This window comes from Bubalus bubalis, chromosome 23 (genome assembly GCF_019923935.1).
Source record: "Bubalus bubalis isolate 160015118507 breed Murrah chromosome 23, NDDB_SH_1, whole genome shotgun sequence".
Classification (NCBI taxonomy): Eukaryota; Metazoa; Chordata; class Mammalia; order Artiodactyla; family Bovidae; genus Bubalus; species Bubalus bubalis.
The window spans coordinates 51236382-51262360 of record NC_059179.1 but is presented as its reverse complement, the minus strand read 5'-3'; the positions used below and the strand labels follow the sequence as shown (position 1 = coordinate 51262360).

At 60.6% G+C, this 25979-nt stretch overlaps 1 protein-coding gene across 2 annotated transcripts in view; it reads right to left on the bottom strand.

Annotated features, from left to right (window-relative positions):
- Positions 1-25979, bottom strand: part of INPP5A (inositol polyphosphate-5-phosphatase A) — a 146038-nt gene that overhangs the window by 56048 nt on the left and 64011 nt on the right. For both annotated transcript variants that reach the window (XM_025274234.3, XM_025274236.3), the window contains exons 3-4: positions 19999-20099; positions 16986-17073 (exon numbers count right to left, since the gene is read on the bottom strand). In XM_025274234.3, the coding sequence (XP_025130019.1) occupies positions 16986-17073; positions 19999-20099 (189 nt within the window). The remainder of the gene's footprint in view (positions 1-16985; positions 17074-19998; positions 20100-25979) is intronic.

Below are 25979 nucleotides of genomic sequence, written 5' to 3'. Positions count from 1 at the left end.
CACCTCCGGGGGTCAGGGTGCCTCCAGCTGCCAACGCCTGCTCCGCCTCCCGCGCCCAGGGCCGACCTGACCCAACCGTCCCCCGCCGCACCGGCTTCCTCCTCAGCTGTCTTCTGGGCCAAGCGGCACAGTGCGCTCAGAAGCCCGAGCTCACCTCCTGCGCCGGCTCTTCCTGTTTGGGGAGGCGGTCGCGGGGTCTGCCTCCCCCGGCCCCGGGCGGAGCTGGATCAGTGGACCTCCAGCCCGATAAGAGGTGAGAGCTCTCCCCATTGTCGCGCGGGGCCCCGCCAGGGTGGGGAACAGGCCTCACGCGTTACAGCGTGGTGCAGCTGGCCGGGAGGCGCTCGGCCAGGACGGGAGCCCGCCCCTCGCAGGGCGAAGCCTGGCGCCCACCTGAGTGCACGGCGGGCAGGAGCTCCGCCCCTCCGCCGGCCCCCACCCCAAGACAGAGGAGGATGCGGGGGCGGCCACATCATGGGGGCGGGGCCACATGACAGACACGCCCCTCCTCCCTGCCCCCTTCTCGGGCCAGACCACAAGGGCCCCCAACCCCGACACGGGTGGGCCCGAGGCTCAGGGAGGCTACGCGGCCCTGGCCACACTCAGCTCCGTGCCCTTTAGGAGGGCAGTAACAGAAGCCGTGTTTTCCTAGGACCCAGAGGAGACAAGGTCAGGAGCATCTTTCCAGGAAAGAGGAAACAGCGGCTGGTGTTTGCCAATGGGGAAGGCCAGTGGCGCTGGTGGGGGTCTCTGATGGTCCCTGCTGGGAGGCCGGGGGGGACGCCAAGTCCCAGCCACGAGCCTGATGCCCGACTCCTGCCAGAGGCCGCCCCACCCCCGCCAGAGGCCAGTGGGCGGCCAGAGCATGGCCACCCGTTCAAGGAGTGTCCTTGGGTGGCGTCCTGTCAAGAGTGAGCCTGGGTCGCTAGCCTGTCCTACTCTGGAAGGATGCACTGGCAGGTCTGAAAGTGCGGGGTTCAGGACACGTGTGATTTTCCTGGTGGTCAAGTGACTAAGACGCCGTGCTCCCAGTGCAGGGGCCCGGTTCCATCTCCGGTCAGGGGTCTGGACCCCCCATGCTGCAGCACAGGCTAAAGATCCTGCGTGGTGCACCCAGGACCCGGCACAGCCAAATGAACTAAACACTTTTCAGAAAGAACAACACGCTTGTGTGTTCCCTCTCATCATCTACCTGCGTGGCCACAGAGGGCCTCAGGTTGGGGCCGTGGGGGCCATGCCTGTGACCCTCCAGACTGCCCACCATGTCTGGTCACTAGTGTCTCTGGGCCTTTGTGTCCCCAGGCCCCCAGCCTTGAAGAGTGGGATCGTGGGAGGACTTTGAAAACAAACCTGGCAAACAGCGGGTGCCCAGTGAAGGAGCAGAGCTGGTGACGCCTCAGCACGGCCGCTCCTGCCGAAAGCACACAGCTCAGCCCAGCAAGCGCTGCCGTCCAGGGGTGAGGACACGCGAGCCCAGAGCTGGTGACGCCTCAGCACGGCCGTTTCTGCCGAAAGCACACAGCTCAGCCCAGCAAGTGCTGCCGTCCAGGGGTAAGGACACGCTAGCCCAGAGCAGGTGACGCCTCAGCACGGCCGCTCCTGCCGAAAGCACACAGCTCAGCCCAGCAAGCACTGCCGTCCAGGGGTAAGGACACGCGAGCCCGGCAGGAACAAGTGAACTGGAAAGCGAGCTTTGAGGTCACCCTGAGGAGAGATGCCCCGTGGAATCAGAGCCCACCTGCCGTGGGAGCCGCGTCTGTCTGCCCGCCCCCATCACTCTGATTAACCCTGCCCTCACTGCTTACAATAAGCCATTAGGACAGCGGCCGGGAATTCCATTTTTCCCTGTTGAGCCATAAAATCAATCAGGCTGAGTTTTTATTACGTAACCTCCTCAGAGGGAAACGGTCCAAGGTGAAGCTATTTGAAGTGCTCTGACGTGGGCGGGAGGAGTCTGTCCACGTGCTCCACCTGGAAGGAGCGGTCTCAGCTGCATTTACTCATCATCTCCCCCGCAGCGCCTGGACGGGCGGTGGGGCCATTCTGACTGCAGGAGAACTTGGGAGATGAACCCGAAGGAGGCAAAGGGCTGTGACTTCCCACGAAACGTGCGAGACCCCCAGGTCCTCTCATCTAAGAGGCGCCAGCGACGCCTACCCAGCCCACCCTCCCACTGTCGATCACCACACGGCCTGGACACAAGAGCGTCCCCAAAACCTGAGGCTTCTGTGGGCTGGGACCGAGACATACGCGAACATAACAGACACAAAAGTTACCCCTGAAAGATCTCCGCTCCAACTTCTGGTCGATGCGCTCAGCCAAAAGGTCAGAGCGCGGAATTTGCTGGATAAATAAATGTTGGTGAGGCGGATGAATCACCGGAGAATTGGTGCATGGCAGCGAATGAATAACCTGCAAATGCCGCCCAAACCCCATTATTTCCGCTTCTCCCAGAGCCCGAGATTCATGTCCCCGCATGCCGCCAGTTCATTACCGACCAGCATCATCCCTCTTCCGCACTCGCTGGGCAGTGCGCGGCCCCTGGAGGGCCCTTTACTGCTTAATTCCCCATCATCCGCTCCACTGAACAGCTTAATCTCTGCTTGTATGATCAATACTATATCAGTGTAAATTAAAATGACAATTTTAAAGTAATTAAGCCTGTTAATGCTCGATTCAAATGTCATTATTTGCACAAGGGATCGAGGAGAAATTACACGGTGTCCGGGGTGACAGGAAGATGTCTGAGCCGCGGCCGGCCGCCGCGTGGAGCCACCGGGGGCTTCAGCAAAGCGGATTAACTCCACCGCGCCCTGCCAGGCTACCTACCCAATTTCTGAAGAGGATAACGCAATTTGATAAATCTAATTCCAGCGACAAACTCAATTATTGTGATAATAGATGAAACTTGGGAGGAGGTTCTGTACCAGGCCCACATGTTAGCAAATACACTTAACTCCGGAACGAGGTACAACAGTTATGATTTGATTGGATTTGTTCTCTCTCTTCGGAAAACGCTTTAGGTAATTTCGATGGTTGGAAGAAGGGCCTGCGTTTATTGAATAGTGGGGCTCTGAGCCCAGTGGGGCCGCAGCCCCGCCGGGCCGGGTCACAGTGGGGCGTCTGCCGCGTGCTTGGGCTGCCGCAGTTACACAGCACAATCAGATCATGCGTTCCCAGGTCCCAGGGGCCAACACAGAAACCTTGGCCTTGCTCCATCCCGGCTGGTCTGGGCCCAGTTCGCACAGCTGTGTCCAGCCTTTGTTTTCCTGAGTGGTGGGTGGGAGTGAGGGGATTAATAGAAAGAAAATTACACAAACAGAAAGCAGCTCACCTTTACCTGCCCGTGACCCAGAGCGCTGGGCACACAGCACAGCCAGCCCATCTGACCAAGTCTCCTGTGCAGGCACTTTTCCACTTGGGCCACTTACAGGGGGCGGGGAGGTGCACACGGGGGGCGGTGGCCCCAGCCTGCTCCAAGGGGACACCGGCCGGCCCTGGGCCCCGTCCATCAGATCAGCAGTAAAAATTGACAACCAAGCATTAATATCAAGATGAAGAGCGAAGAGTAGCCATTTCTGTCTGAAAGCCGGGTAAGCTGCACAGCTGGTCTTCCAAGGTTCTGCCCAGAATGCAGCCCAGGGGAGCAGGAGAGACCCGGCCACCCGGGTCCAGGACCGCGGGCTCTGACCCCGGTTTGAGGGTCGTCGGAGCCTCACGCCCGCTGCAGAGGAGGGCCCGTCAGGACCCCTGCACCGGGCGATCCCACACCGTTCCCTGCCCTCTGGCCGACGGCGCTGGCACACACAGGACGTGGCATAATGTGGACGGGCGAGCCCCACAGACACAGATCCAGAATGGAGGTGCCACGCAGAGCGTGAAGGCCACGTCCCCTGCCCGCTGAGTTAAAACCCACGGGCACCACAGGGCACGGACTTCATGGCACCCCACACCTGCCTTCCTATGGGAGCGGGCTCTGAAGCCCGAGGTCCCTGCAGCTCCTGGCGTCTCCCGGCCAGCGGCCAGTGTCAGAGGAGGTGTCCACTCGGGTTGGGGGCTCCTAGAGGTCCTCAGGAGCGTTTGGGGGAGCTGGTGAGCTCAGGGCTGGGAGTAGGGGCGGGGGGAACACGCCACTCAGGCCGACTGAGAGGACAGCGAGGTAAACGCCAGTTGGCAGGGCCGCTCTGCGCCCCCGCTTCTCTGAGTTCCTGTCAGAAAACACTAACAAGCACCAAAGTCCTTAAGAGCTTTACAATCTTTCAGTTGTTCACCAGACATTCCCGGGCTGCATTTGTTTCCAGGCACAGCTGACACACGCTCCATCACACCTGTCTGCGTCTGACCGATCACCGCTCGGCCCGCACTGCCCGGCAGCCCGGCCAGGCCCGGCTCCCACCTGCCGAATGGGCCGAGGGCGCAGGAGGGGCCTGCGGGGTGGGGGACAGAGACAGGCCCCGCCCCCGCCAGGGATCCGGGTGAAGGCAGGGGGCTCCTCACTGAACCCCTGCACACCATGAGCGCCACGGAGGGGGGGCGCCTGGGGACACACGGTGGGGGGGGGTGGACGAGCGGCAGGGGTCAGGGTGGACGAGTGGTAGGGGCGGGAGTAGGGGTGGACGCACGGTGGGGGTGGGGGTGGACGAGCGGCAGGGGTCAGGGTGGACGAGCGGCAGGGGCGGGAGTAGGGGTGGACGCACGGTGGGGATGGGGGTGGACGAGCGGCGGGGGTGGGAGTAGGGGTGGACGAGTGGCAGGGGTCAGGGTGGACGAGTGGTGGGGGCGGGAGTAGGGGTGGACGCGCGGTGGGGGTGGGGGTGGGGGTGGACGAGCGGCAGGGGTCAGGGTGGACAAGCGGCGGGGGTGGGAGTAGGGGTGGACGCATGGTGGGGGTGGGGGTGGACGCACGGCTAGTGGGGGTGGGGCGAGATCCGCTCGTGGGGATGGCGGCAGCTGCCCATTGCCATGGGGACCCCTCCTGGCACCACGGGGCTGCCAAGTCTCCCACTATAGACCATGGCTCCACTGCAAATGATGACCAAAAGGGCTGGCTCCACGCCAGAAGACCGCGTCCGCCCGCCTGAGGTCGGGAGAAAACGCGCAGCAAAGTGAACACTATTTGACTGAGTTGGAGCAGTGCTACACCCAAGACCCAGACAGCCTTACTTAACCTAAAGGGTGACTTTTATCCTTACGAGAGCTGCACAGCGCACAGAGTTACACGCACTCTGCTATTACTTTCTGCACTGCGTTCGGCTTCCTTGACCATGAGACACACACAGCAGTTTGCGTGGCTTTTACGTGGAGTCAGCTGGTAACGGAAATATTCTTGTTCAGTTAAGTAATTTAAAGTTTGACTGCCTCTCAGCCATTAGCCACGTGACTGCTCACAGCGCTATGGATGGACAACTGCCATTCTCCGAACTGTGGGCGCGGCGTGTAGAGGGTGACACGACCGGACCGCGACGGCGGCCTCCGAGGGCGGCCTCACGCTGCCGCTGCCGCGCTCCCGCGTCTTGGCCGTTCTTCCCCTGCCTCTGCAGGCGGCGCTTAGGTGGTCCCGCAGCTGGTGCAGACTTGCTGGCAGACGCGTGCGTGGTCCGCAGCCTGGGGGTGAAACTGCCACAAACACCTGTGTCCAGCCCCATGTGGACATGCGCCTGCATCTCTCCACGGTGGGCGCCTGGAGGTGGGACGGTGAGGTCTCACGGTCGCTGAGCGTTTAACTGTTCAGGTGCCTCTCCACGTGCCCCCCTCACCCTCCCCAGCGACATCTGACAGGTCCGGCTCTTCCCCGTGCCCCCCAGCACTGGATATGGTCGGTCTTTTCATTGTAGCCGAGATTGGACACTTGTGATCCTTAGTGAACAGCGTGCTCTTCATTCGCTTTAGCTCCACTGAGGAACGGTGCTGAGCATATGCTCATGTGGCATTCTTGTACTTCGTCTGGTGAAGAGTCTGTTCAGACCTTCCAGAAATTCAGTTGTCTGGTAAGTACTGGTTTGTAATAGATCTTTACATGTAGCACTGGAGATAAATTCCTTAATCACAGATTTCTGCAAATATTTTCTCTTGGCTGTAAACTATATTTTTGTATCTTTTGAAGAACAAATGTTTCATTTTGATGAAGCGCAATAGCTAAAGTTTTCTTTAGTAATACTTTTTGCTTTTTGTGTCATATTTAAGGAATCTTTGCAAAAGCCAAAGGCTTGGAGAAGTCCATGGGGTCAAAAAGAGCTGGACACGACTGAGTGACTTTCACTTGCCAAAGCCAAAGTCACTAAGATTTCCTCCTACGTGTCCCTACAAACATTTTACAGTTTCAGAGTTAAATTCTCACAAGTTTTGAAGTGAGGGTTGCGGCTCCCTTGTACATAGCCATTCCTTACAGCATCATTTAGGGAAAGGTTGTCTTCCCCACTGAGCTATCCCAATACCTTCATGGAAAATCAGTGGGGGATCTGTTTCTAAATTCTCTGGTCCATGATCTATTCCTCTGGTTTCACAGCAAGACTGCACTGTCCTGAGTTCTGCAGATTTATAATAAATCTCAATCAGGCAGTGTAACTCCTCAATCTCTGTTCATTTTCAAAGTTGTTTTGGCTATCCTAGGTTCTGAACATTTCCATATAAATTTTGGAACCAGTTTGTTAATTTCTATAAGATAAAGAGGCTGCCCTGATTTTAACTGGTGCTGCACTGAATCTTTACATAGATCTAGGGAGAAACAAAATCTTAACAACATTGAGCCTTTCCATCCATGAACATGGTCTGTCCCTCCGCATCTTCTTTGGCTTCTCTGAGCACTATGTTGTAGCCTCTCTCTCTCTTTCCTAAGTTAAATGTTTCATGTTTTGATGCTACTATAAATGGCAAGATCATTTAAATTCATTTTCCACCTAAGTCATTTGCAAATTGACAGCCTACAAGCTGTAACTGCAGGACTAGATTTTAAATACTTTACATTAGCAAATCAGAAGTAGTGACTCGCTTTGATTTTACTTTCTTAGCAAATCCAAAGTGACTATTCTCGAAAGCACTTCATTTTGTATTGTTTTTCCCTGAAGAAGACATTGTTCCCATTACATTCAATGCAGTCAGTTCAGTAAAGTTGATCTCAAACCTCAAACCATTTGCCCTTGGCTCTGGACTGTGTCTTCAGAAGTACAGCGCAGAGAGGCTGACGCACACGTGGAGGAGCTGCGTGACAGCTGGAGTACAGTGCGTGCGGCGGGGGCAGGTGGCGGTGGTCGCGAGCTGTACTCCAGGACTGGCCACACGCTGGCCGCCTCATCCCGGGAGGCTCAGCCGGCGCTGTCTTCACCTCCTGGGTTCAGCCCATTTCTCCGTAGTGCTGGCTAGGGGACATGCCCTGGGTGGCACGGGCTCAGAGAGAGGACGGCACCGAGGGAGAACACAAAACCACGGTGGGCCACTACTTCTGGCCCACTCTGTGCACTGACTTCAACCAGAACTTCAAAGCCTTCTCTGATATGCCTTTCGCATTCCGCACAACCCATCTGTCCCTTCTCTGCCCTTCTGGTGGCCTCACCTCTTTCCCAAAACTGTTCAAATTCACATTCACATGCAAATCCCTTTCCTGATGCTGAGGAATCTCCAGGACCCCAGCCTCCTCCCTCGCTGCAGTCTCTTACAATCAGCCTGTGCTCAGAGAGCCAGGACGACCTCCCTGCCGCCGCCGCAGCCCTTCTCCCTGCACCAGGGCACAGAGACCCACGTGCCACCTCCAGTGCCCACCGCTGCCTTCTCGAGCCAACACACAGCCCCACCTGCCACCACGTCTCACCGCTGCCTCCACGCCCCAGACCCGTGCGCCACCTCCCTGCCACCACCGCACGTCTTCTCTGAGGTCACCATCAAGGCAGGGAGTCTCTTCCTGCTTTTTTTTTAGGTTTGTCTGAAAAGTTACAGTTCTGCACGGCTTATTATGGAAAAACAGCAGTGCCCTGATAATTCAGAAAACGAAGACAAAGGCATCTGGTGCCATCACTTCATGGCAAATAGATGGGGAAACAGTGCAAACAGTGGCTGACTTTATTTTTCTAGGCTCCAAAATCACTGCAGATGGTGACTGCAGCCATGAAATTAAAAGACGCTTACTCCTTGGAAGGAAAGTTATGACCAACCAAGATAGCATATTAAAAACCAGAGACATTGCCAACAAAGGTCCGTCTAGTCAAGGCTGTGGTTTTTCCAGTGGTCATGTATGGATGTGAGAGCTGGACTATAAAGAGCTGAGCACCGGAAGAATTGATGCTTTTGAACTGTGGTGTTGGAGAAGACTCTTCAGAGCCCCTTGGACTGCAAGGAGGTCCAATTAGTCCATCCTAAAGGAGATCAGTCCTGGGTGTTCATTGGAAGGACTGATGTTGAAGCTGAAACTCTAATACTTTGGCCACCTCATGCGAAGAGTTGACTCACTGGAAAAGACCCTGATGCTGGGAAAGATTGAGGGCAGGAGGAGAAGGGGACGACAGAGGATGAGATGGCTGGATGGCATCACCAACTCGATGGACATGGGTTTGGGTGGACTCCAGGCCTTGGTGATAGACAGGGAGGCCTGGCGTGCTGTGATTCATGGAGTCGCAAAGAGTCGGACACGACTGAGCGACTGAACTGAACTGAACTGATAATTTCAATGTTCTACTCCCCAGAGGCCATTACTTTCTTTTAATTGTTTTCTTTTGGTATTTACCTCCAAACTGCTAAAGCTTACAATGCTACTTCTTGATTTCCTAGTCTTCAATATTAACTATTGATTTCTCTGCTGTGGAAAACGAGGATTTAATCCCTTTTTAGCACCTTCCTTCACTCACATGCCTGACACACAGACTCACACACACACACACAATCCCTGAGCCCCATCCTCGGGATAAAAACACATTTTTATTTAAACTAATAATCAGTCTTCACATCATTATAACTTTAGAATGCTCTTCACAATAGAACCACTTACTACACTACAACTGCTTTTCCTGTCTTGAACAGCTCTTTGTTTTCCTTGGAGTTCATTACTGCCTCCTTTTTTGTTAATTGAGATCTTTAAGACACATTTATCACGCTTCATTCACACACTGTCTAAACCTCATCTCCGTGTTTCTGCACATCAGTCTCACCTTCCTGAAGACTCTCAGAAACTCAGCCAGCTGACTACTCCCGCAGGGTACATGGTTCTCCCCCAGGAGCTCCTTCACCACTGACCTGGGGGCTCCTTTGAGAGCAGAGAGGCAGGCCTGGCACAGGGGGGCACACATCAGCGTCTGCAGAGCTGAAGGCAAGGGCACCCATTCTTCATGCCCAGGGAGCCGGGTATGGCCTCTGCTAAGGGCCTGGCAGACACCTGGCCCAGCTGCAGGCACCCACTCCATGTCTGGGCCCTGCTCCCACTTCCAGGGAGCTGGCTGCTCAAAACCCTGTGTTCCGGGCTTTCTGGACCTTGGGTAGAGCACCACAGCTTCCTGACCAAGGCACCAGGGACACACCATGAAAGCCTGATGCATCTGAAACACAATTCTCCTTTTTTCCTACCTGCGTGTTCAGAGGCTGCCGGGTGGGATTCTGGATGGGAATTCTGGCATGCCAGAGCTTGAGGTCTGTCTTCTGCCTCTCGGTATGGCCTTGGGAAGTGGGCACTGCCAAGGCCCTGCCCCTGGCCCATTCCTCTCCTCGCTCAGGGTCACCCCCCATGAGGCCTCTGTGCTGGGTCTTCATACCCTCGGCCCTCCTCAGTCACTGGGGTGGGCTCCCCGGGCAGGACACGGCCTCAGGGCCAGCACATCATCAAGGACCATGCACCCATGGCCAGCAGCATGCTATCCCCAGCGGAGCCCGTGGCCCATCTCCACGTCTGCCGTGGCCTCGTGCAAACACGACCACCTTCCGCCTTCCCTGCCCATTCCTGCACGCCCTCCTGGCCCCACTAAACGTGGCCTCCTCAGAGCAGTCTGGTCTCCACTCCCATCTCCAAGAGGCCTGCGGGTGGTACTGGGCAGTGGACGCATTCACACCCACTCTTTCAATCTTGTAACCACACAGAGTGTGCTTGCTCCTGGACTCTGCAAGCTCCACCAGGGCACAGAGAGAGGGTGTCAGGTCACGTGTAGGTAGGGGTCACATGCAGTGTCTGCGTCACGTGCACTGTGTCTGCGTCAGGGGTCACGTGCAGGGGTCATGTGCAGTGTGTCTGTGTCACGTGTAGGGGTCACGTGTGGGGGTCACGTGCAGCGTGTCTGCGTCACGTGCAGGCTGAGTGTCGTGTGCTTGCACCTGTGCTCACTGGAGTGTGCAAGCTCCAGAGGGCAGAGTGTGAGTGTTATGGGTGGCCTGTGGCCTGTGTCTCTGCATCCGTGGCACCCGCAGCAGGCCCAGCACACGGATCACAACATGCACGTCCTGTGGCCACACGGATGGCTTCACGGCACCTTGGTGCCTGGGATGCTGGACCACACCCCTGCTGGTAACAGCGGCCCTGCTCTCGGGAGGCAGTACCTGTGGCCTGGGCTCCGCACCTGCCAGGTGCGAGTGGGGCCTGGGCTACGGCAGCCAGCGTGGGCCCTTCTGCAGCTGCGCGGGGAAGTCCTCTGATCTTTGGTGGGAAATGGAGGGCAGCAACCCAGAGCTTCTTCCTGCAGCCAGCAAGCCTCCCGGGCGCACCTTACGGGCACACCAGCCTCTGAGACATGCATTCTCATCTGAAACCTGGCTTCTCAAGGGAGGTGGTGCCCAAGGCGAGGGGCAGGTACTGGTGATCCAGGAAAGGGCATCAGCTGGAAAACATGATCCAGGACTGGACACTCAGGGGTGGGTGGAACTCAAGACGAGCACCCTGCTGAGGAGGGGTCGTCGCAGCCCCCGGGGAGCTGGCCTCATGTCCCGGGTGGCTGGGCTCAGCCTGCCTCCCACCCAAACCCCGGCAGGCCACCGTCTCACCAGGGCCCCGCCCCTTCCACGTGGCGCAGCGGCCACTGCTGCGTCCCCCTCACTCCACAGTTTCCAAACCAGGAAGGAGAAAAGCAGCCCCTCCCTCCCAACAAGCCCACGAGATCCCCGCAGGCTCTGGCCTCTGTTGAGGGGCCACTGACAGCCCGGTGCCCCAGCCAGTGGCCCTCCTGCCCTCTGGCCAGCATGCCAACCACTCTGGGAACATCCGCCCATCCTCCCAATTTGCCCTGGCCCGGGCGGGGCAGGACCCTGAGCACTCAGGCCAGGCTCTGAAGCGGCCTGTCGGTCGGGGTTCAAGTCCAGGTGAGGCAGAGATGTCCCCACTGGCCTCCATCCACTCAGGGCACCCGTGGGTCAGTGAGGGAGCCGGGAGGCGCCTTCCTGGAGGACCTGAGGGGCAGGCACAGACCCGCACACGTGGTTCCCGTGTCTCAGCAGCGTCACCAACACCGTGGCACAGCCTCAAGAACAGAGCACAGGGTGGGCCTGCACCAGCCCCCCAAAGCCCCCAGCGCTGCCCCCTTCTCTCTGCCCCTGCCCCGGTCTGGCTCAGGGAGCTCCCCTGCCTGGCGGCGTCCCGTCCAGGGCTCCAGATGGACACGGCTGCTGGCTCTCGGGGCAGCCGGACACGCCGCCGGCCAGGTGCCTTGTTGTAAGTCCCAGGTCTTCCCAGGCACGGTCTCACCCAGCGGCCACGCAGAAGGTGCCACATAACACCTCCTGTCTGTCCCGGGCGGCCCCCACCCTCCCACCTTCCGGCCGCATGGTGACCCGGACGCACCCAAGCTTCAGGGCCTCCACAGGGGAGCTCCACCGGGGACCACAGCGTCGCAGACTCATGCGCACAGTCACAGGAGGCTCTCCAACCCCCGCGTCACCCCCTGTGTGCAAAGGGGCACTCAGAGGCCGGGGAGGGCTCAGCCCGCCACAAGCCCGCGGCCAGGACACACGCAGCTCCATGGGACACCACCTGGAGGCACACCCACCCGGCGGCAGCTGTCCTCCCCGCCGGCTAGCCCAACGCGGCTTGCCCACTAGAGGGAAATGAAAAAGTCGAGCCTAAATGCATAAAAAATTATGATGGAAGCCCTAAATAAGGCCGGGTCCGCACGCTTATTGAGTCAAAAATCAATCAATCAATGAGGAGTGGATTAGGCGCACCTTATAAGCCCCAAAGAAATGATTTGCCCAAACACTGGGATTTAACAGTAGAGGACCAGATTCCAACACTTTTAGGAAGTAAATAATGAAAAATCAATTTAAAGAAAAAACAGATCAAGAACCCTGGACTCTGACACGTGGACACATTTACTGCCGAGTGCCGTCTCTCGGCTGACCCGAAAACTTCGGAAGGTGTTTATTTACTTCCAGCACCTTCCAGAGATCAATATTTTTAATTTGGACCCAAGTTATTATTTTTCACATCACAGCAGCGGGGAGCAGAGTAAAGTGGCTCATATTTTAGTGCTAAAAAGATCGATATGACAGTTTCACCTTCCCTCAGCCCTGCCGCTGCTGGGCCGCACATCACCACGTCCCGCGGGGCCGCCCGGCCGCAGGGGGAGCGGCCGCCCCCGCCCCGGAGGCCGGCAGCCGTGATTTAGCTGAGCGCGGAGGGCCCCGCGCCCTCGGAAAACCAATCTTGCTTCCCTCACTTCATCAGGCCTGTCTGGACCTGCGGGCGGGGCAGGAGGTGGGGCCAGAGGGGCTAACGCAGGCCGTCCTGCATCCGAGAGGCCAGTGCCTTCCTGCCCTTCCTCAGACCAAAGAGCTGCAGCCAATGCCATCAATTTCCGTAAATCTCGCCCAAAGTCTTATCCAGGAGAGCAGACAGGAAGAGGCTGCGGAGCAGGGTGAACCCTTGGAAGGAGCGGGCATCAGGCCAGGGGGTGGGGGGCGGGGAGGAAGAGCCGGTGCCACCCCACCCCCTCCATCAGGCGCCCTCCAGGTGCCCTGGGCTGGAGGACGGGCCCAGACCCTACTGGAGGAGACCACGGGGCTAGTGCGGACCCTTGAGACCTGTGTGCCCCCAGTGAGGAGCAGAAGAAGCCCCTCAACACGGCGCCGAGGGGAGAGGAAGGAGCCGGTTTGTTGGTGACCTGCTGCCCAGGCACCCTGGGCCCAGGAGCCACCAGAGTGGACACCAGCCACTAGTGGGAGCACGGCAGGCCCCCCAGGGCAGGAAGGGACCCCTCGGTGTGAACAGACCCCCAACCCCGGACGCCAGGGCCTGACCTGGGCCTCCTGGTCTGACCACGAGGAAGAAACACAGTCAGGCCGTCGGGGGCTGCTCGCCCAGGAAGCGGGGGTGGCGGGTTGCAGAGCACAGCGTCAGCGGGGAGGGAGGGGGCTTCCTGGGGGGACCTGAGACGGCCCTTCTCCAATGTCCACTGCCTCCCCCTGGCAACAGGGCCCAGTCCCGGGAGACCCCCAGAACCGCGAGTCCATGTCTGTGGGACTGGGCCTGGCCACACTCTCGCCCATCCACGAAGCCCAGGAGCCTCTTTCCAGGGTCCAGGCTGGTGGGGACGATGGAAGCTGGTGGGGGGAGCGGGGGCCCAGCCAGGCTGTGGGCAGCATTGCCTCCATCTTCCAGGTGCAGCCGTGCAGCCCAGGGACTCAGGAGGCAGGTGCCAGCATGCTGACCCGTCTGTTCACATGGAACCCACTTCCAGAGACTTGAGGGGAAGTCAGAACCTCCGTGCTCTAGGGCAACGCTGCGTTCGTCAAAGCCGGGTGCAGAGCCCTCGGGAGCCTGGCCTCGGCGCCTGCACTGGGCGGGGCTGCCACAGGCCAGGGGTCAGCCCTGCCCGCCCTGTCTCCTGCATCTGCCAACGCCCTGCAGGCGCAGCTGAGGACCCACCCAGGCATGTGGCCACAGGCTTCACCCATGCCTCGCAGCCCCCACCAGGCTTGTCCCCAGCAGGTGGTGCCAGGGCCCAGCAGCCGCCCCAGGAGGGGCTCTGGGAGCAGGGAGCGGGTGGGCAGGGCCTGAGGGCCCCCCAGTCACAGTGCAAGGGGCTCCCGGGGTCCCCTGATGGCGTACCTGGTGTGGAGGGGACAGAGCCAGCGTCTGAGCCTCACAGCGGATGAAAACTGGGCCATCCTGGCTCTTCCGGACAAACACAAAACCACCAGGGTGTCGGGTGTGGAAGTTGGCCAGGAAACCCAGGGTGCTTTCCACTGCACCACGGAAAATGCTGGGGTGAAGCCGTCCAGCATGGGGTCAGTTGCACAGCCCCCTCCCTGCCCAGAGCAGTGCCCTGTCCAGACCCCTGGGCACAGAGACGCCCACATCCGCTCAGGGAGACCGGGGTGGGGATCAGGGCCAGGGAGGGCAGGCACCTGGGGGGCAGCCCCTTCCTTGTGGGGTCTTACTCCACTGCCCATGGCTTCCAGCTCATCCCAGCCCCCACTTCCCGAACTATGCATGAGCCTTCCATCTCCCCGACTCCAAAGTGGAGGCCCTAGGCTCAGATCCCCTGCACCAGGAAACCCACCCAACCAGTGGTCTTCCAGGTGCGCAAAGCCCGACCACTGAGATCCGGGCCCTCTGCCCCGGGCCCCGCCCACCCGCTCAGACAGTCTGCTGAACAGCTGGTAGGTGCTGAAGCAGGTCCAGGCCCGGGCCTCTCAGGGACAGACCTGCTGCTCCCGGACTCTGGATCCAAGGGGCAGACACAGAGGGCAGAAGGCCGACACAGCCCAGCAAGGTGGCCACGGCCCGAGGCGGGGGTCCAGGGGCCAGGGGGCTGGGCCAGCCTGCGAGCTCCAGCCAGCCCGTCCAGCTCATGATGGCTGCATCCACCCAGGGGCTCGGCTGTCAGCCTGTGAGGACAGTCAGTGAGTTCTCAGGAGCAGGACAGGCGGGTGGGAGGCTGGGGCACCTCGGAAGGAGCAGACCTCCCAAAAGAGAACAGGCAGGCGGGGCCTGGCCAGTGGGCAGGTCAGAGGGATCGGAGCTGCCCAGGACGGCCAGTGGGGGACGCTCTGTCTCCTCAGGCCCGAGTGGACCACGTGAGCCACCTGCTTCAGTGAGCGGCCACTCAGGATGGTCTTTGGGAGCAGACAAAATTGAGCGTTATCATTATAAGTCTAAAATCCGCGCTTCCAGCAGCTCCGGCTGGAATGGGAAGTGCTGCTCTGCTGCCACCTCCTGGTAAAGACCAGGACCTGCAGGCCCCTGCTGAGAGGCTGCACCCCCCAACCAGAGCCCCGCCCCCCAGAGTCCTGAGCCAGGGCACAGCTCCCCCAGGCTGCACCCCCCCAGAGCTCCCCGCCCCCCAACAAGAGCCCCACCCCACAGCACCCCTGCCCCCCAACCAGAGCCCCCGCAGGGCCCAGCTCCCCCAGGCTGCAGACCCGCCTTACTGTTGCTGCGGGCTCTGGGGCCCCTACCTCGTGCTCATCACCAGGGGCAGCTGCAGGTTCACCCCCTTTCTGGGAACAGGCTACTATTTTCTGATCCCTATTAATACCTATGACAGCATTTATGTACAAGATAAATTCATTTCAATTTCCTTTTTCAATTAATGGCCTATTATTTGAACCACACTCAGCTAAAAATATTACTCCAACGCAATTAATCTTATAAAAATTAAATTTCCCTCCCTCTGACAGGCAGAGGCCAGCAGGCTGGGGCGAGGGGGTGGCCACATGGCTGCCCAGCCCTGCCCAGAACGGCAGGGGCACAGAGGCCCCTCCACCAGGACGGCAGAGGGCCGGGCAAGGTGGCTCCACGCACGACTGTGAGGGGGCGGTGGACGGGCACGCAGGGCCAGGGCCAGGCAGGCCTTCATCTCTCCCCCCGAGGCAGCACGTCCAGAGCCAGGTCCGGACCGGGGTGTGGAGCCCTGCCGGCATTCCCGCCTGGGAGACACAGCCACGCAGGACCGCGGCTGCAGGCGGCGGCGCTGGGAGGGAGCAGGCCACGGCCCGCGGGGTGAAGCAGGCAGGGAGCGGGGCCCCCACACGCCTTGGGCAGGTCCAGCCTCCGGCCTCGTCTCCAGACCCTGTCCGGTCCCGCGGACCCCGGGACACAGCCTCGGGGACATCAGACCTGGGCTGTCCCATGTCCGGGCTGGCGTCCGGTGTGGGGTCAGTCTTGCCAAGGAGGCCCCACCTCGAGTGCCTTCCCGGGCTGAAACCAAGCAGGATGGCCCTGTCTCGATCGCGCCATCTGCGTACTGGGGGGAAAGGCGGGCGTGGGAGGCCGAGGCTCCGACGGTCCCGGAAGAACAGGAGGGGCGTGGCCTCGACACCTCAACGCCCAACCGGAAGGCAGGGTCTTCTGGGCGCGTCATCTGTCGCGGCTGCAGATTATTCAGCCAGGTGGCTCGTCCACAGTGTGAAAATGTCTAATTCTGGGTACTTAAAATTACTTCCAGTTTTCACTGGCAAATAATTTTTCATAACCTTCCTTACATACAACCGTCTGCACGACGGTCATTCCTCCAGGGAAGATGCTGAGTGATGGGAATGCTCTGATGCAGGTTTCTGCTTTCCGTTGCAAATAGAGAAACCCCTTTTTGAGATAAACCTCCAGGGATGAGGCAAGACCACAGTGGAGCTCTCTTAGCCCCCAGGCGCCTCCGCCGTGAACCATTCCTCACCCCACCAAGCATCTGGCTGCAGGAGTGCAGTTACTGCATGAGCACGGCACGGCAGGTGACTCCAAGCAGACCACAGAGGATTAGACAACTGAGCATCTCAAGAAACTACGGAAAACTTCCACAGGGCTGTGTGAGAGAGACAGGTGGACAGACAGCGGGCACTCCCTCCCTGCTGAGGCCACGGCGTCTGTGCCGAGAACCAAGGCCCCGTCCCCTGACAAGCTGACTGATGCCACTCTCCACCAGATGCAGACCGCGGAAGCGGGAACAGCCACCCAGAGCTGCCCAGCTCTGCTGCTCCGAGACGCCCACCTGTTCCCACACCCAGCACAGCCCTGGCCGTCACGCCGGCGCCCCCACCGTCACGTGGAACTCACGCACAGCCACCCCCGCGCCGAGGCGGAGCGCGCTCACCGTGAAGTGCTCCTGCGACTTGTAGTCCTCGTCCAGGTAGACCCGCGCCCGGCTGTACTCCTTCATCGCGTCACTGGAGAGCAGCTCCCTGGAAGGAAGAGGGGCATCTTCACACACGTCGCGCAGGCGCTCCCTGTCCCACAGGAACGCTTATGGGGGCAGGAACGGCCGCCCGGAAACCACGGGGAGTGGGGAAGGAAGTGGGGGGGGCCCATCTCTAAGACACTCCTGGAGTGCAGCCTCCACGCACCCCTGGGGTCTGCGATGCTCTGGACAGATGGGGGTGCCTGACCCCCCCAGGGCTGCACCCCAACACTGCCCGGCAAGAGAAGGGGACACGGCTGCTGTGTGACCCACTGGCCCTCCCCCCGGGGCGGGGAGAAGAGGGTTCCAGCTCTGAGAAGGGAAGAGGCAGGAAGGAGCAGGGAGGAGGGCCGAGAGGACCAGCCTCGAGGGGGTCGGACTAATGCCCGAGCCCCGGCCGCCTGCTGGACAAGCCCCAGTGTGCCTGCGGGCACAGGCGGCGTGCGGCATGACAGCCTGCAAGATCAGCATGCCGAGAAGCGGCAAACGGGACCCATGCTCCACAAGAAAGTCAATAGAAACGGACCCTGAAAGGACAAAAGAGATGCAATTCACTGAAAGGAACCTTGAAAGAGCTACTATAAATATAACCGAAGATTTATAGGAAAACGTGCAGAGAGTAGTAAGGAAAACATGGACGTAAATGGTACTTCCAGAGCCCCAGCTACAGCACGAGAAGTAAATTCACTGAATGGACATAATACCAGATGGAAATGTAAAAAAAGAGAGCATCGATTAGTGACTATAAGACAGGACTATCCAAACCGAAGCAAAGAAGAAAAATATGGACTGAAAAAATCTGAAAGAGCTGTAGAGACAGCGTGACAGTCTAACATCAGAAGTGGGAGTCTGAGAACAAAGAGAAAGGAACAACCCACAGGCTTTCCTGAAATTTCAGTAAAATTATGAACCTACAGGTTGGAAAAGCTCAAAGGACTGCAAGCAAAAGAAACACAAAGAAAATCAAACTAAAGCAAAACAATCAAGTTGCTACACACCAGCTAGAAAGACAAACTTAGTGTTGGGGGAAAAAGATGCACTATATACAGAAGATGAAGACAGGACAACGGCCCATTCTGCTCAGGGACAAGGCCGCACAGAGGACAATGGAACAGCACCCTTAGAGTACTGAAGGGGAAAACGGACAGGCCAGAATACTGTTTGCAACAGAAACGTCTTTCAAAAACGAAGACAAAGACTTTCTTCAGACAAACAAAAGCTGAGATAATTGATGAGCAGCAACTTGTGCTCAGATAAATGTTAACGTTCTCAGGTCGAAGGAAGATGGTGCAGAGAGAAAGCTGACCATGCAGACAAGGCCGTGCCCCGGGAGCAGCAGGTGGCCACACAGGGGATGTGTTCCTGCACTTTTTAACCTTTGAAAAACGTAGCTGACTGGGTCAGAGCAAAAACAGCAACACGCGTGTTACGCACAACTTGGGCAGGAATGAAGCGTCTCTGACGCCAGCAGGAGGATGGCAGGGGACCGGGAGCGTGTGACAGCGTGAGCATGGCGGTGAGGCCCTGCAGCCGCGTCTCTTTGTCTCTGAAATGCCCAGCTTCCCCAGTGTTCTCTTCTCGGGGACCTATCAGAGTTCTTTAGATATTTAAACACGGACAATTTTTGTCAGTCAAGTACATTGCAGATATCTTTTCCCAAGTGTGGCTAAACTTTGACTTTGTTTATAGCGCCTTTTGATGAAGACTTTCACGTCACCACGGCCCAGCGTGCCTGTCTTTCCTTTGCTGGACCTGCGCACCTTCTGAAGAAGCCTCTGCCCTGATGCTCTCCTGCACTTCACCCTCGGACCATCGGACCACCCTCAGGCCTCTCGACCTCGCCCTGGGTCAACTGGAACTCGGCCAGGCCGGGCGGGGGGACCAGGGCAGGGCGGGGACCCAGGCTCACGGCTTCCTGGCCCAGGACCCTGCGGTGCCCTCCCGAGCCAGCTGCCACTGGCCGCAGCCGGGGGCGACGTGCGGGCCGCTGCCCAGCCATGGGGTGCCGCCCCGCCCCCACACGGGGCCTCCCTGTGCTGCGGAATCGCTGTGGCCAGCGCTGACCCGCGCTCCTCTGCGGTCACCCTAGTATTAGTTTCAGCGTAAGAAACATTGTGGCTGAAATTGCTTTAAGTTGTAGGTTATCTGGGGAAAATGTGCTAGTTTTTAAAAACCTGTCTTTTATCAAATGACCCCACAATGTGACAGCTGAAAACGTGAGTGACTTATGAGCATCCACAGGGGAACCGAGGCCAGTGACAGCCGCGGGACTCGGCCTCGGGGTGGACGCCCCCCGCCCGGTGCCCACCCCCACAGCTGCCTCAGAAGCGCCACCGCCCCCTCCACCAGCGGGAGCTGTCACGGCGCCTGGAGTCCGGGTCGGGGGCGGCGCCCACCCCGGGGGACACAGAGCAGAGAGGCGCCTGCCGTCGGGCCCACTCCTGCCCACCCCCGCGTCCAGCTCCCAGGTCCGTGTCCCTGTCCCCGGGTGGCACTGGGCGGCTCTGCATAGGCCTGACTCCCACAGAGCCACAGGGCGCGCCTCCCATGGACGATGGCGCTCTGTGCCCATCCCACTGCGGCCAACAAGCTGTGAGCTTCTGAGCGGTCACCCAGTCCATCTGTCCATCGGTCCGTCCATCTGTTTGTTCTTAGCAGCAGCAGGTGGCTCACAGCCATCCGGCCACATGACGGAATCTCGGCCTGGACCTGGGGCTGACGTTTCTGAGCCCACAGGTGCCATGGCCTTGAACCCTGGGGCACAGCCACCCCGTTGCTCCCCCGCCCCCACCCCCGGGCCATGCCCTCTCTTTGGCAAGGCGCCCCGGCCCCGGGCCTGGCCCTCAGGTGGGGCTGTGCCCCTCACCCCCAGCCACACCCACCTCGCCCCAGGAGGAGGCGGAGGCCAGGCAGCTGCCCCCAGACTTACTTGACAAACTTGTCCACGTGCGACATGGACGCTTCATAGTTCTTCCCTCCAAACTCCTGGCAGTGCAGGGCCAGGAAGTGTGGCCTGTGAGCGTGGACGACCTGCGGAGGAGAGGCAGGCGTCAGGGCGGCCCCACCCTGGGCCGTGGTCCCCAGGGCCCTGTGCTGAGGCCCCAGGGAGCTCCTGGTCTCTCAGGAATGCTGGTGTCCCCCCCCATGGCGGGAGGTCCCGTGTCGGCCATGGAGCAGCGGGCAGGGCCCAGAGGACAGCCATCCTGACACTGCCATGGCCCCGCGGGGGTGCAGGTGCATGCGTGTCATGTGCACGTGTTGTATGTGTGTGTCGGGGCTGTGCACACGTGTGTGCATGTTTCCCACCATCTAGGAGGGAGCAGGGCTTTCCTGGTGGCTCAGACAGTGAAGAACCTGCCTGCAATGTGGAGACCTGGGTTCAATCCCTGGGTCGGGAGGATTCCCTGGAGAAGCAAATGGCGACCCACATCCCACGGACGCAGGAGCCTGGTGGGCCACAGTCCACGGGGCCACAAACAATCAGACACAACTGAGCGACTAACACAGCACAGGACGAGCAGAGCTGGCCGCGAGGGCGGGCGCTGTCTCACGCCCACTCGCACTTGAACCCCAGCCCACCCCCTGGCGAGGTGGACATGCTGCAGCGGTCAGCGGGACTGGGTGCAGCCACGCAGTGGCAGGCGGCAGAGCCGGCGGGCCCACTGCTCCGGGCTCGGCTCAGCCCAGCCCCCGGGGCCGGGCCCGCAGCATCTCCCTGGTCACCAGGGTCCACTCCGGGCGCCAACCAGACTGGCCCCGAGGCGGCGCCCAGCCAGGCCTCCCTCCTGTCATTCGACCTCGACCATGGAGTCGTCCTCGGAGCTGCGGCCCTGCAGCCTGGAGGCTCTGCCAGGAGTACAAGAGGGCCGTCCTGAGAGGGGAGCCATCCTGAGTGGGGGAGCCGTCCTGAGGGGGAGCCGTCCTTAAGGGGGAGCCGTCCTGAGTGGGGGAGCGTCCTGAGTTGGGGAACCGTCCTGAGTGGGGGAGCCGTCCTGAGGGGGAGCCGTCCTGAGTTGGGAAACCGTCCTGAGGGGGAGCTGTCCTGAGGGAGGGCCGTCCTGAGGTGGGGAGCCATCCTGAGGGGGAGCCATTCTGCGGGAGGGCCATCCTGAGTGGGGAAGCCGTCCTGAGTCGGGGAGCTGTCCTGAGGGGGAGAGCCGTCCTGAGTCGGGGAGCTGTCCTGAGAGGGAGCCGTCCAGCGGCCGTGCCACCCTGCAGCCCTCCCTGCACAGAGTCCTGACTCGGGCGACGACGGCCCAGACCCGCCTCTCCCCTGGGACCTGAAACAGGCTGGGCGTCGGGAGCGACCCTCGGGTCACCGGGGCAGGTGTGGACCCACACGGGCTCACGGGGGGACCCGGAGGTCGCGGCCCCACCCCCTGGGGCGCCCACAGCTGGGGAGTGGGCAGCAGCGCCAGGACGTCCACGAGGCCGCAGCCAGGGCAGGGTGGCCAGGACAGACAGCGAGGCCGGTGCTGGGGAAGCAGCAGGGCCCCAGCCGTCCACACCCGTGCCCCGCCCGTCCTCTGCTCTGCTCTACCCTTGGTGCAGCGACACGGCCGGCCCCGCAGCGCTCACCGAGACCCTGGAGCCACCCTGGCCTCCCCCGCCCACCATCCCAGAGGCAGGCCTCCCACAGCAGGCGACCCACCCCAGGGCCACAGTACTGCTTCCCACACCGCCTGCACCCAGCCTCGGCCACCGCGTCCTGCCCAGAGGTCAGCGAGCCGTGGGCGGACGGGCTGCGGTCAACGGGCTGAGACACGGCTCCTCTGGGCACAGGGCAGTGAGGGCCCCGACGGGAAGGGGCTACACCTGGCGCTCAGCCAGCTGACCAGAGAGCAGGCCGGGGGGAGGGGCGTGGGGCCAGGCCCTGGAGCGGAGCGCAGAGTGCCGGGCAGGGCAGAAGGACGCCGCGCTCGGCAGCAGCTGCCCCCTGACCTGAGATGGTGAGTGGCACGTCCAGCTTCAGGGAGTGTGCCCAGACCCGGGTGTGCCCTCAGGGAAGGGCACGCGGTGACACCCGGCTCGCACCTGCGTTCCGTCTGAGCAGGGTACAGGATGTTCACCAGGGCACTTTCACTGCCTCCTCAACACAGGCCTGCCTGGACCCCCCATACCTGGACTCCAGCCTCAGGGCTCAAGGAACCAAGCAGCACACCTCCCAGCGGGCGCCTCACCCAACACCCCACAGCCGGGCAGGGACCTGGGCACTCCGGCAGCAGACCACCTCCACAACCAGGGCAGGCTGCGGGCTGGCTTCCGGGTCCGGGCCCGGGCCGGGGCCGCAAAGGGCACGAGGGACCCCGGTCAGAAGTGGCCTGGGGCAGCCTGGGTCAGGTCACCAGACGGCCTGGCCTCAGGCCCAGGAACCAGTGACGGGACAGCGTAGTCACGTGAAGGCCACCAAAAGCTACGTGATGTGCGCGGCTGTCACCCGCCGCAGCTGGCACCTGGGACAACACACAAAGCCAGACCTTCATGAGGGGCCCAGGGTTCCACCCGAGCGGCTCCCCCTGGACGCCAGGAGCTACACAGACGGGGAGGGGCCCGGACACGCGCATGTCATCCCAAGGAAGCTGGCGGCTCATGACCCCACTCAGGGCTGCGTCCTCTGGGCCCAGTCCCCTTGCCCTGCAGCTCAGGCCCAGCTCCAGTCCGGGGGCGGGAAGGGCAGAAGGGCCCCAGAGACGGGCAGGGCTCTCGCGTGGGCTCCTGCAGGTCACACTGCCACGCCGTGCACAGAGGTTGTGGGTCACCAGAGTATGGCAGCGACCACACATGAGTCCCCAGGGAGGGCCGAGCGATGCTTTCCAGGACACCTCGCGGCGACTCAGGGAGGCCAGGACGTGACTCCCCAAGCAGCCACCTCGGGCCAGGCGGGTCCCTCTGGGTGGGGATTTGCTGCCCGCCTTCATGCCCGCACGCATCTCCCTCATGAGACCACTCACTCTGTCGTGGTCTGAACTGAAGTGGCCTTTTAAGGCACAGAATTCACTATTCACATGACATCAAACTCCTCAAACACTTGACTCTGATCCCACAAATCTCAAAAAAATGAAGGATCCAAAAATAGCCCACCCGCGCCCCTCCGCACGTCGGGGAGCCCCCAGTGGCCCGCACGCCCGGCACACCCGCCGCAGGGTCAGTGGGGAAGCCCCTCCACACAGAGGAGAGAGGAGGGTGCTTCAAAAGCCACGATGAGGCGCCAGGATGAGCTCACGCAGGAGTGGACGGGAGGAGACAAAGGCACGTCTCGCATGAGAACGAAGGTGCTGAAATGACAGGTCCTCATCACAAAGTGTTTGGGGAGAAAAGTGACAGACGCCTGCGAGAAGGGCCCGCATGTCGGGAGAGCAGCCGCCACACCCATCTCCGCACATTGCAGACCACACACCCTCCACGCCAGAGGCCACACGGGGTCCACAGAGGCTCTCCCTGGGCAGGCTGGGGACGAACGCACAGCTAGGAACGGGGCTCGGGGGAGACAGCAGGTTCAGAGGAGCCTGGGCCCCACAAGGAGCATCGGGGTGGGGGTGGGTCAGGGGGGTTTGCGGGGCCCTGCAGGGAGCGGGAGAGAAGCCTGACGCCACATCAGAGTTTAACCAGCACTCCTGGTCCACCCAGGACAGGCTACACACACACACACACACACACACACACACACACACTTAGATCCACGAGTTCATGATGACACTAACCACCCCCCACCCATGCCAGTCAGAGTGGAGTCAGGACACCCCTCTGAAAACTGGTGGATGAAGAGAATGAAGCCCTCCTTCCCTCCTGTGTCTCTGGGGAAATGGGAGGGCAAGCCCCCCTCAGGGAAACGTCAAGCCAAGAAATGGAGGGGAGCCGCTGGGACTAGGCTCTGCGCAGCCACACGGGAACCCAGAGCTTCCGGCTGAGAAGCGGGTACAGAGAGGCCCCCATGCGAAAACCCAAACCAACTTTCAATCCAAACGGAATCGAAGCAGCCGGGAGAAACAGAACAGAAAGGGTGAGGGGCGGGGGGCGGGGTGTAGGTGGCTGGGCTCACAGCTTCTGGATCTAACGGCAGCCTGGTGACCAGTCCACACGGCGCAGTCACACTCCGGCCCTGGGCAGGGGAGGCCCAAGGCGGCTGCAGATGGCAGGAAACACTCAGCCTGGCGGGGTCCACGGGCCCAGCTGCAGGGCGCCAGGAGGCCCCACTTCTGCAGAGCAGGGCCGCAGGGAGGATGGGCCGGCTGCAGCGGGAATGTGAGCCGGGGAGCAGGGGGCAGGCGGGCGCTCTGAGACGCAGAGGAGGCACCCCCTCGCCCACAGCAGGCGGCACAGCTTTGCCCGACGGACAGAAGAGGGTGCTGTGAGGCCAGGAACACGACCTGCACAGAGGCCACTGGGGGCGGGCAGAGGGAGGGCGCGTCAGCCCTTTCCTCAGGGCTGCGGCCCGAGAGGAAAGAGCACCCCCAGGAAGAGGCCGCCCTCGACAGAGGCACAGAGCAGCCCAGAGCTGCGAGCTCCATGCAGACAGAGCTGAACATCCAAACAGGCGCCGAGGGGAGGAGAAACCCAAAAGAGAGACGGGATCAACCGCAGGACAGAAATGGGGAAAAGGACAAAATCGTCCCAGAAGAGAAGAGCACGTTACAGAGCGCCCGAGGGAGAACCCACTTCGAGGAAAGTTCAGCAAGGGCCACACAGGCCACCAAAACCCAAGAAAGTGAAAAGAGCGTCAGTAAGAGGGCAGGGGCAGGGGCGGGTGTGGGCGAGGGCAGGTGGGGAGCCCCTGCGCCCCGGTCCCCAGGGGAGAGAGCGAGGCAGGGCCCGGAGCTCACATCTAAACTTGGGGGCCCCGGGAAGCCTCCCAAGGCAGGGGAGCTGAACCACACTGAGGGGCGCCTGAGCACCAGAGGGAATCACCCCAGAGCAACGGACTCCCAGACACTCCCCAGCAAAAGACAAGTCCTCCAGGCTCCCAGGAAACAGCCCCCGAGACCCACACCAGAGCCAGAGACCCACACCAGAGCCAGAGACCCACACCAGAACCACCAACACTCACATCAGAACCAGAGACCCACACCAGAGCCAGAGACCCACACCAGAGCCAGAGACCCACACCAGAACCACCAACACCCACATCAGAACCAGAGACCCACACCAGAGCCAAAGACTCACACCAGAGCCAGAGACCCACACCAGAACCAATGATACCCACACCAGAACCGCTGACACCCACACCAGAACCAGAGACCCACACCAGAGCCAGAGACCCACACCAGAGCCAGAGACCCACACCAGAACCAATGATACCCACACCAGAACCGCTGACACCCACATCAGAACCAGAGACCCACACCAGAGCCAGAGACCCACACCAGAACCACCAACACTCACATCAGAACCAGAGACCCACACCAGAGCCAGAGACCCACACCAGAACCAATGATACCCACACCAGAACCGCTGACACCCACACCAGAACCAGAGACCCACACCAGAGCCAGAGACCCACACCAGAGCCAGAGACCCACACCAGAACCAATGATACCCACACCAGAACCGCTGACACCCACATCAGAACCAGAGACCCACACCAGAGCCAGAGACCCACACCAGAACCACCAACACTCACATCAGAACCAGAGATCCACACCAGAACCGCCGACACCCACACCAGAACTAACGTCTAAGTGGAGCAGTGGCAGAACCACCTTTTATAAAAAGGATGCTCTGGCTTGCATCCTCAATGCGAGCAAGTATAAGCCAAGAATCACACAACTCAGCCAACCATCCTTCAAACGTTTTCACGAGTAAACTCAGGAGGGCTCTGTCCCCGTGAGCCTGTGTGGAGCTCCACTAGAGCAGGCTGGGCAGACGCTGACCGGGGGACCAGTGCAGACTCAGGCCCCACGGCCGGCAGACTCA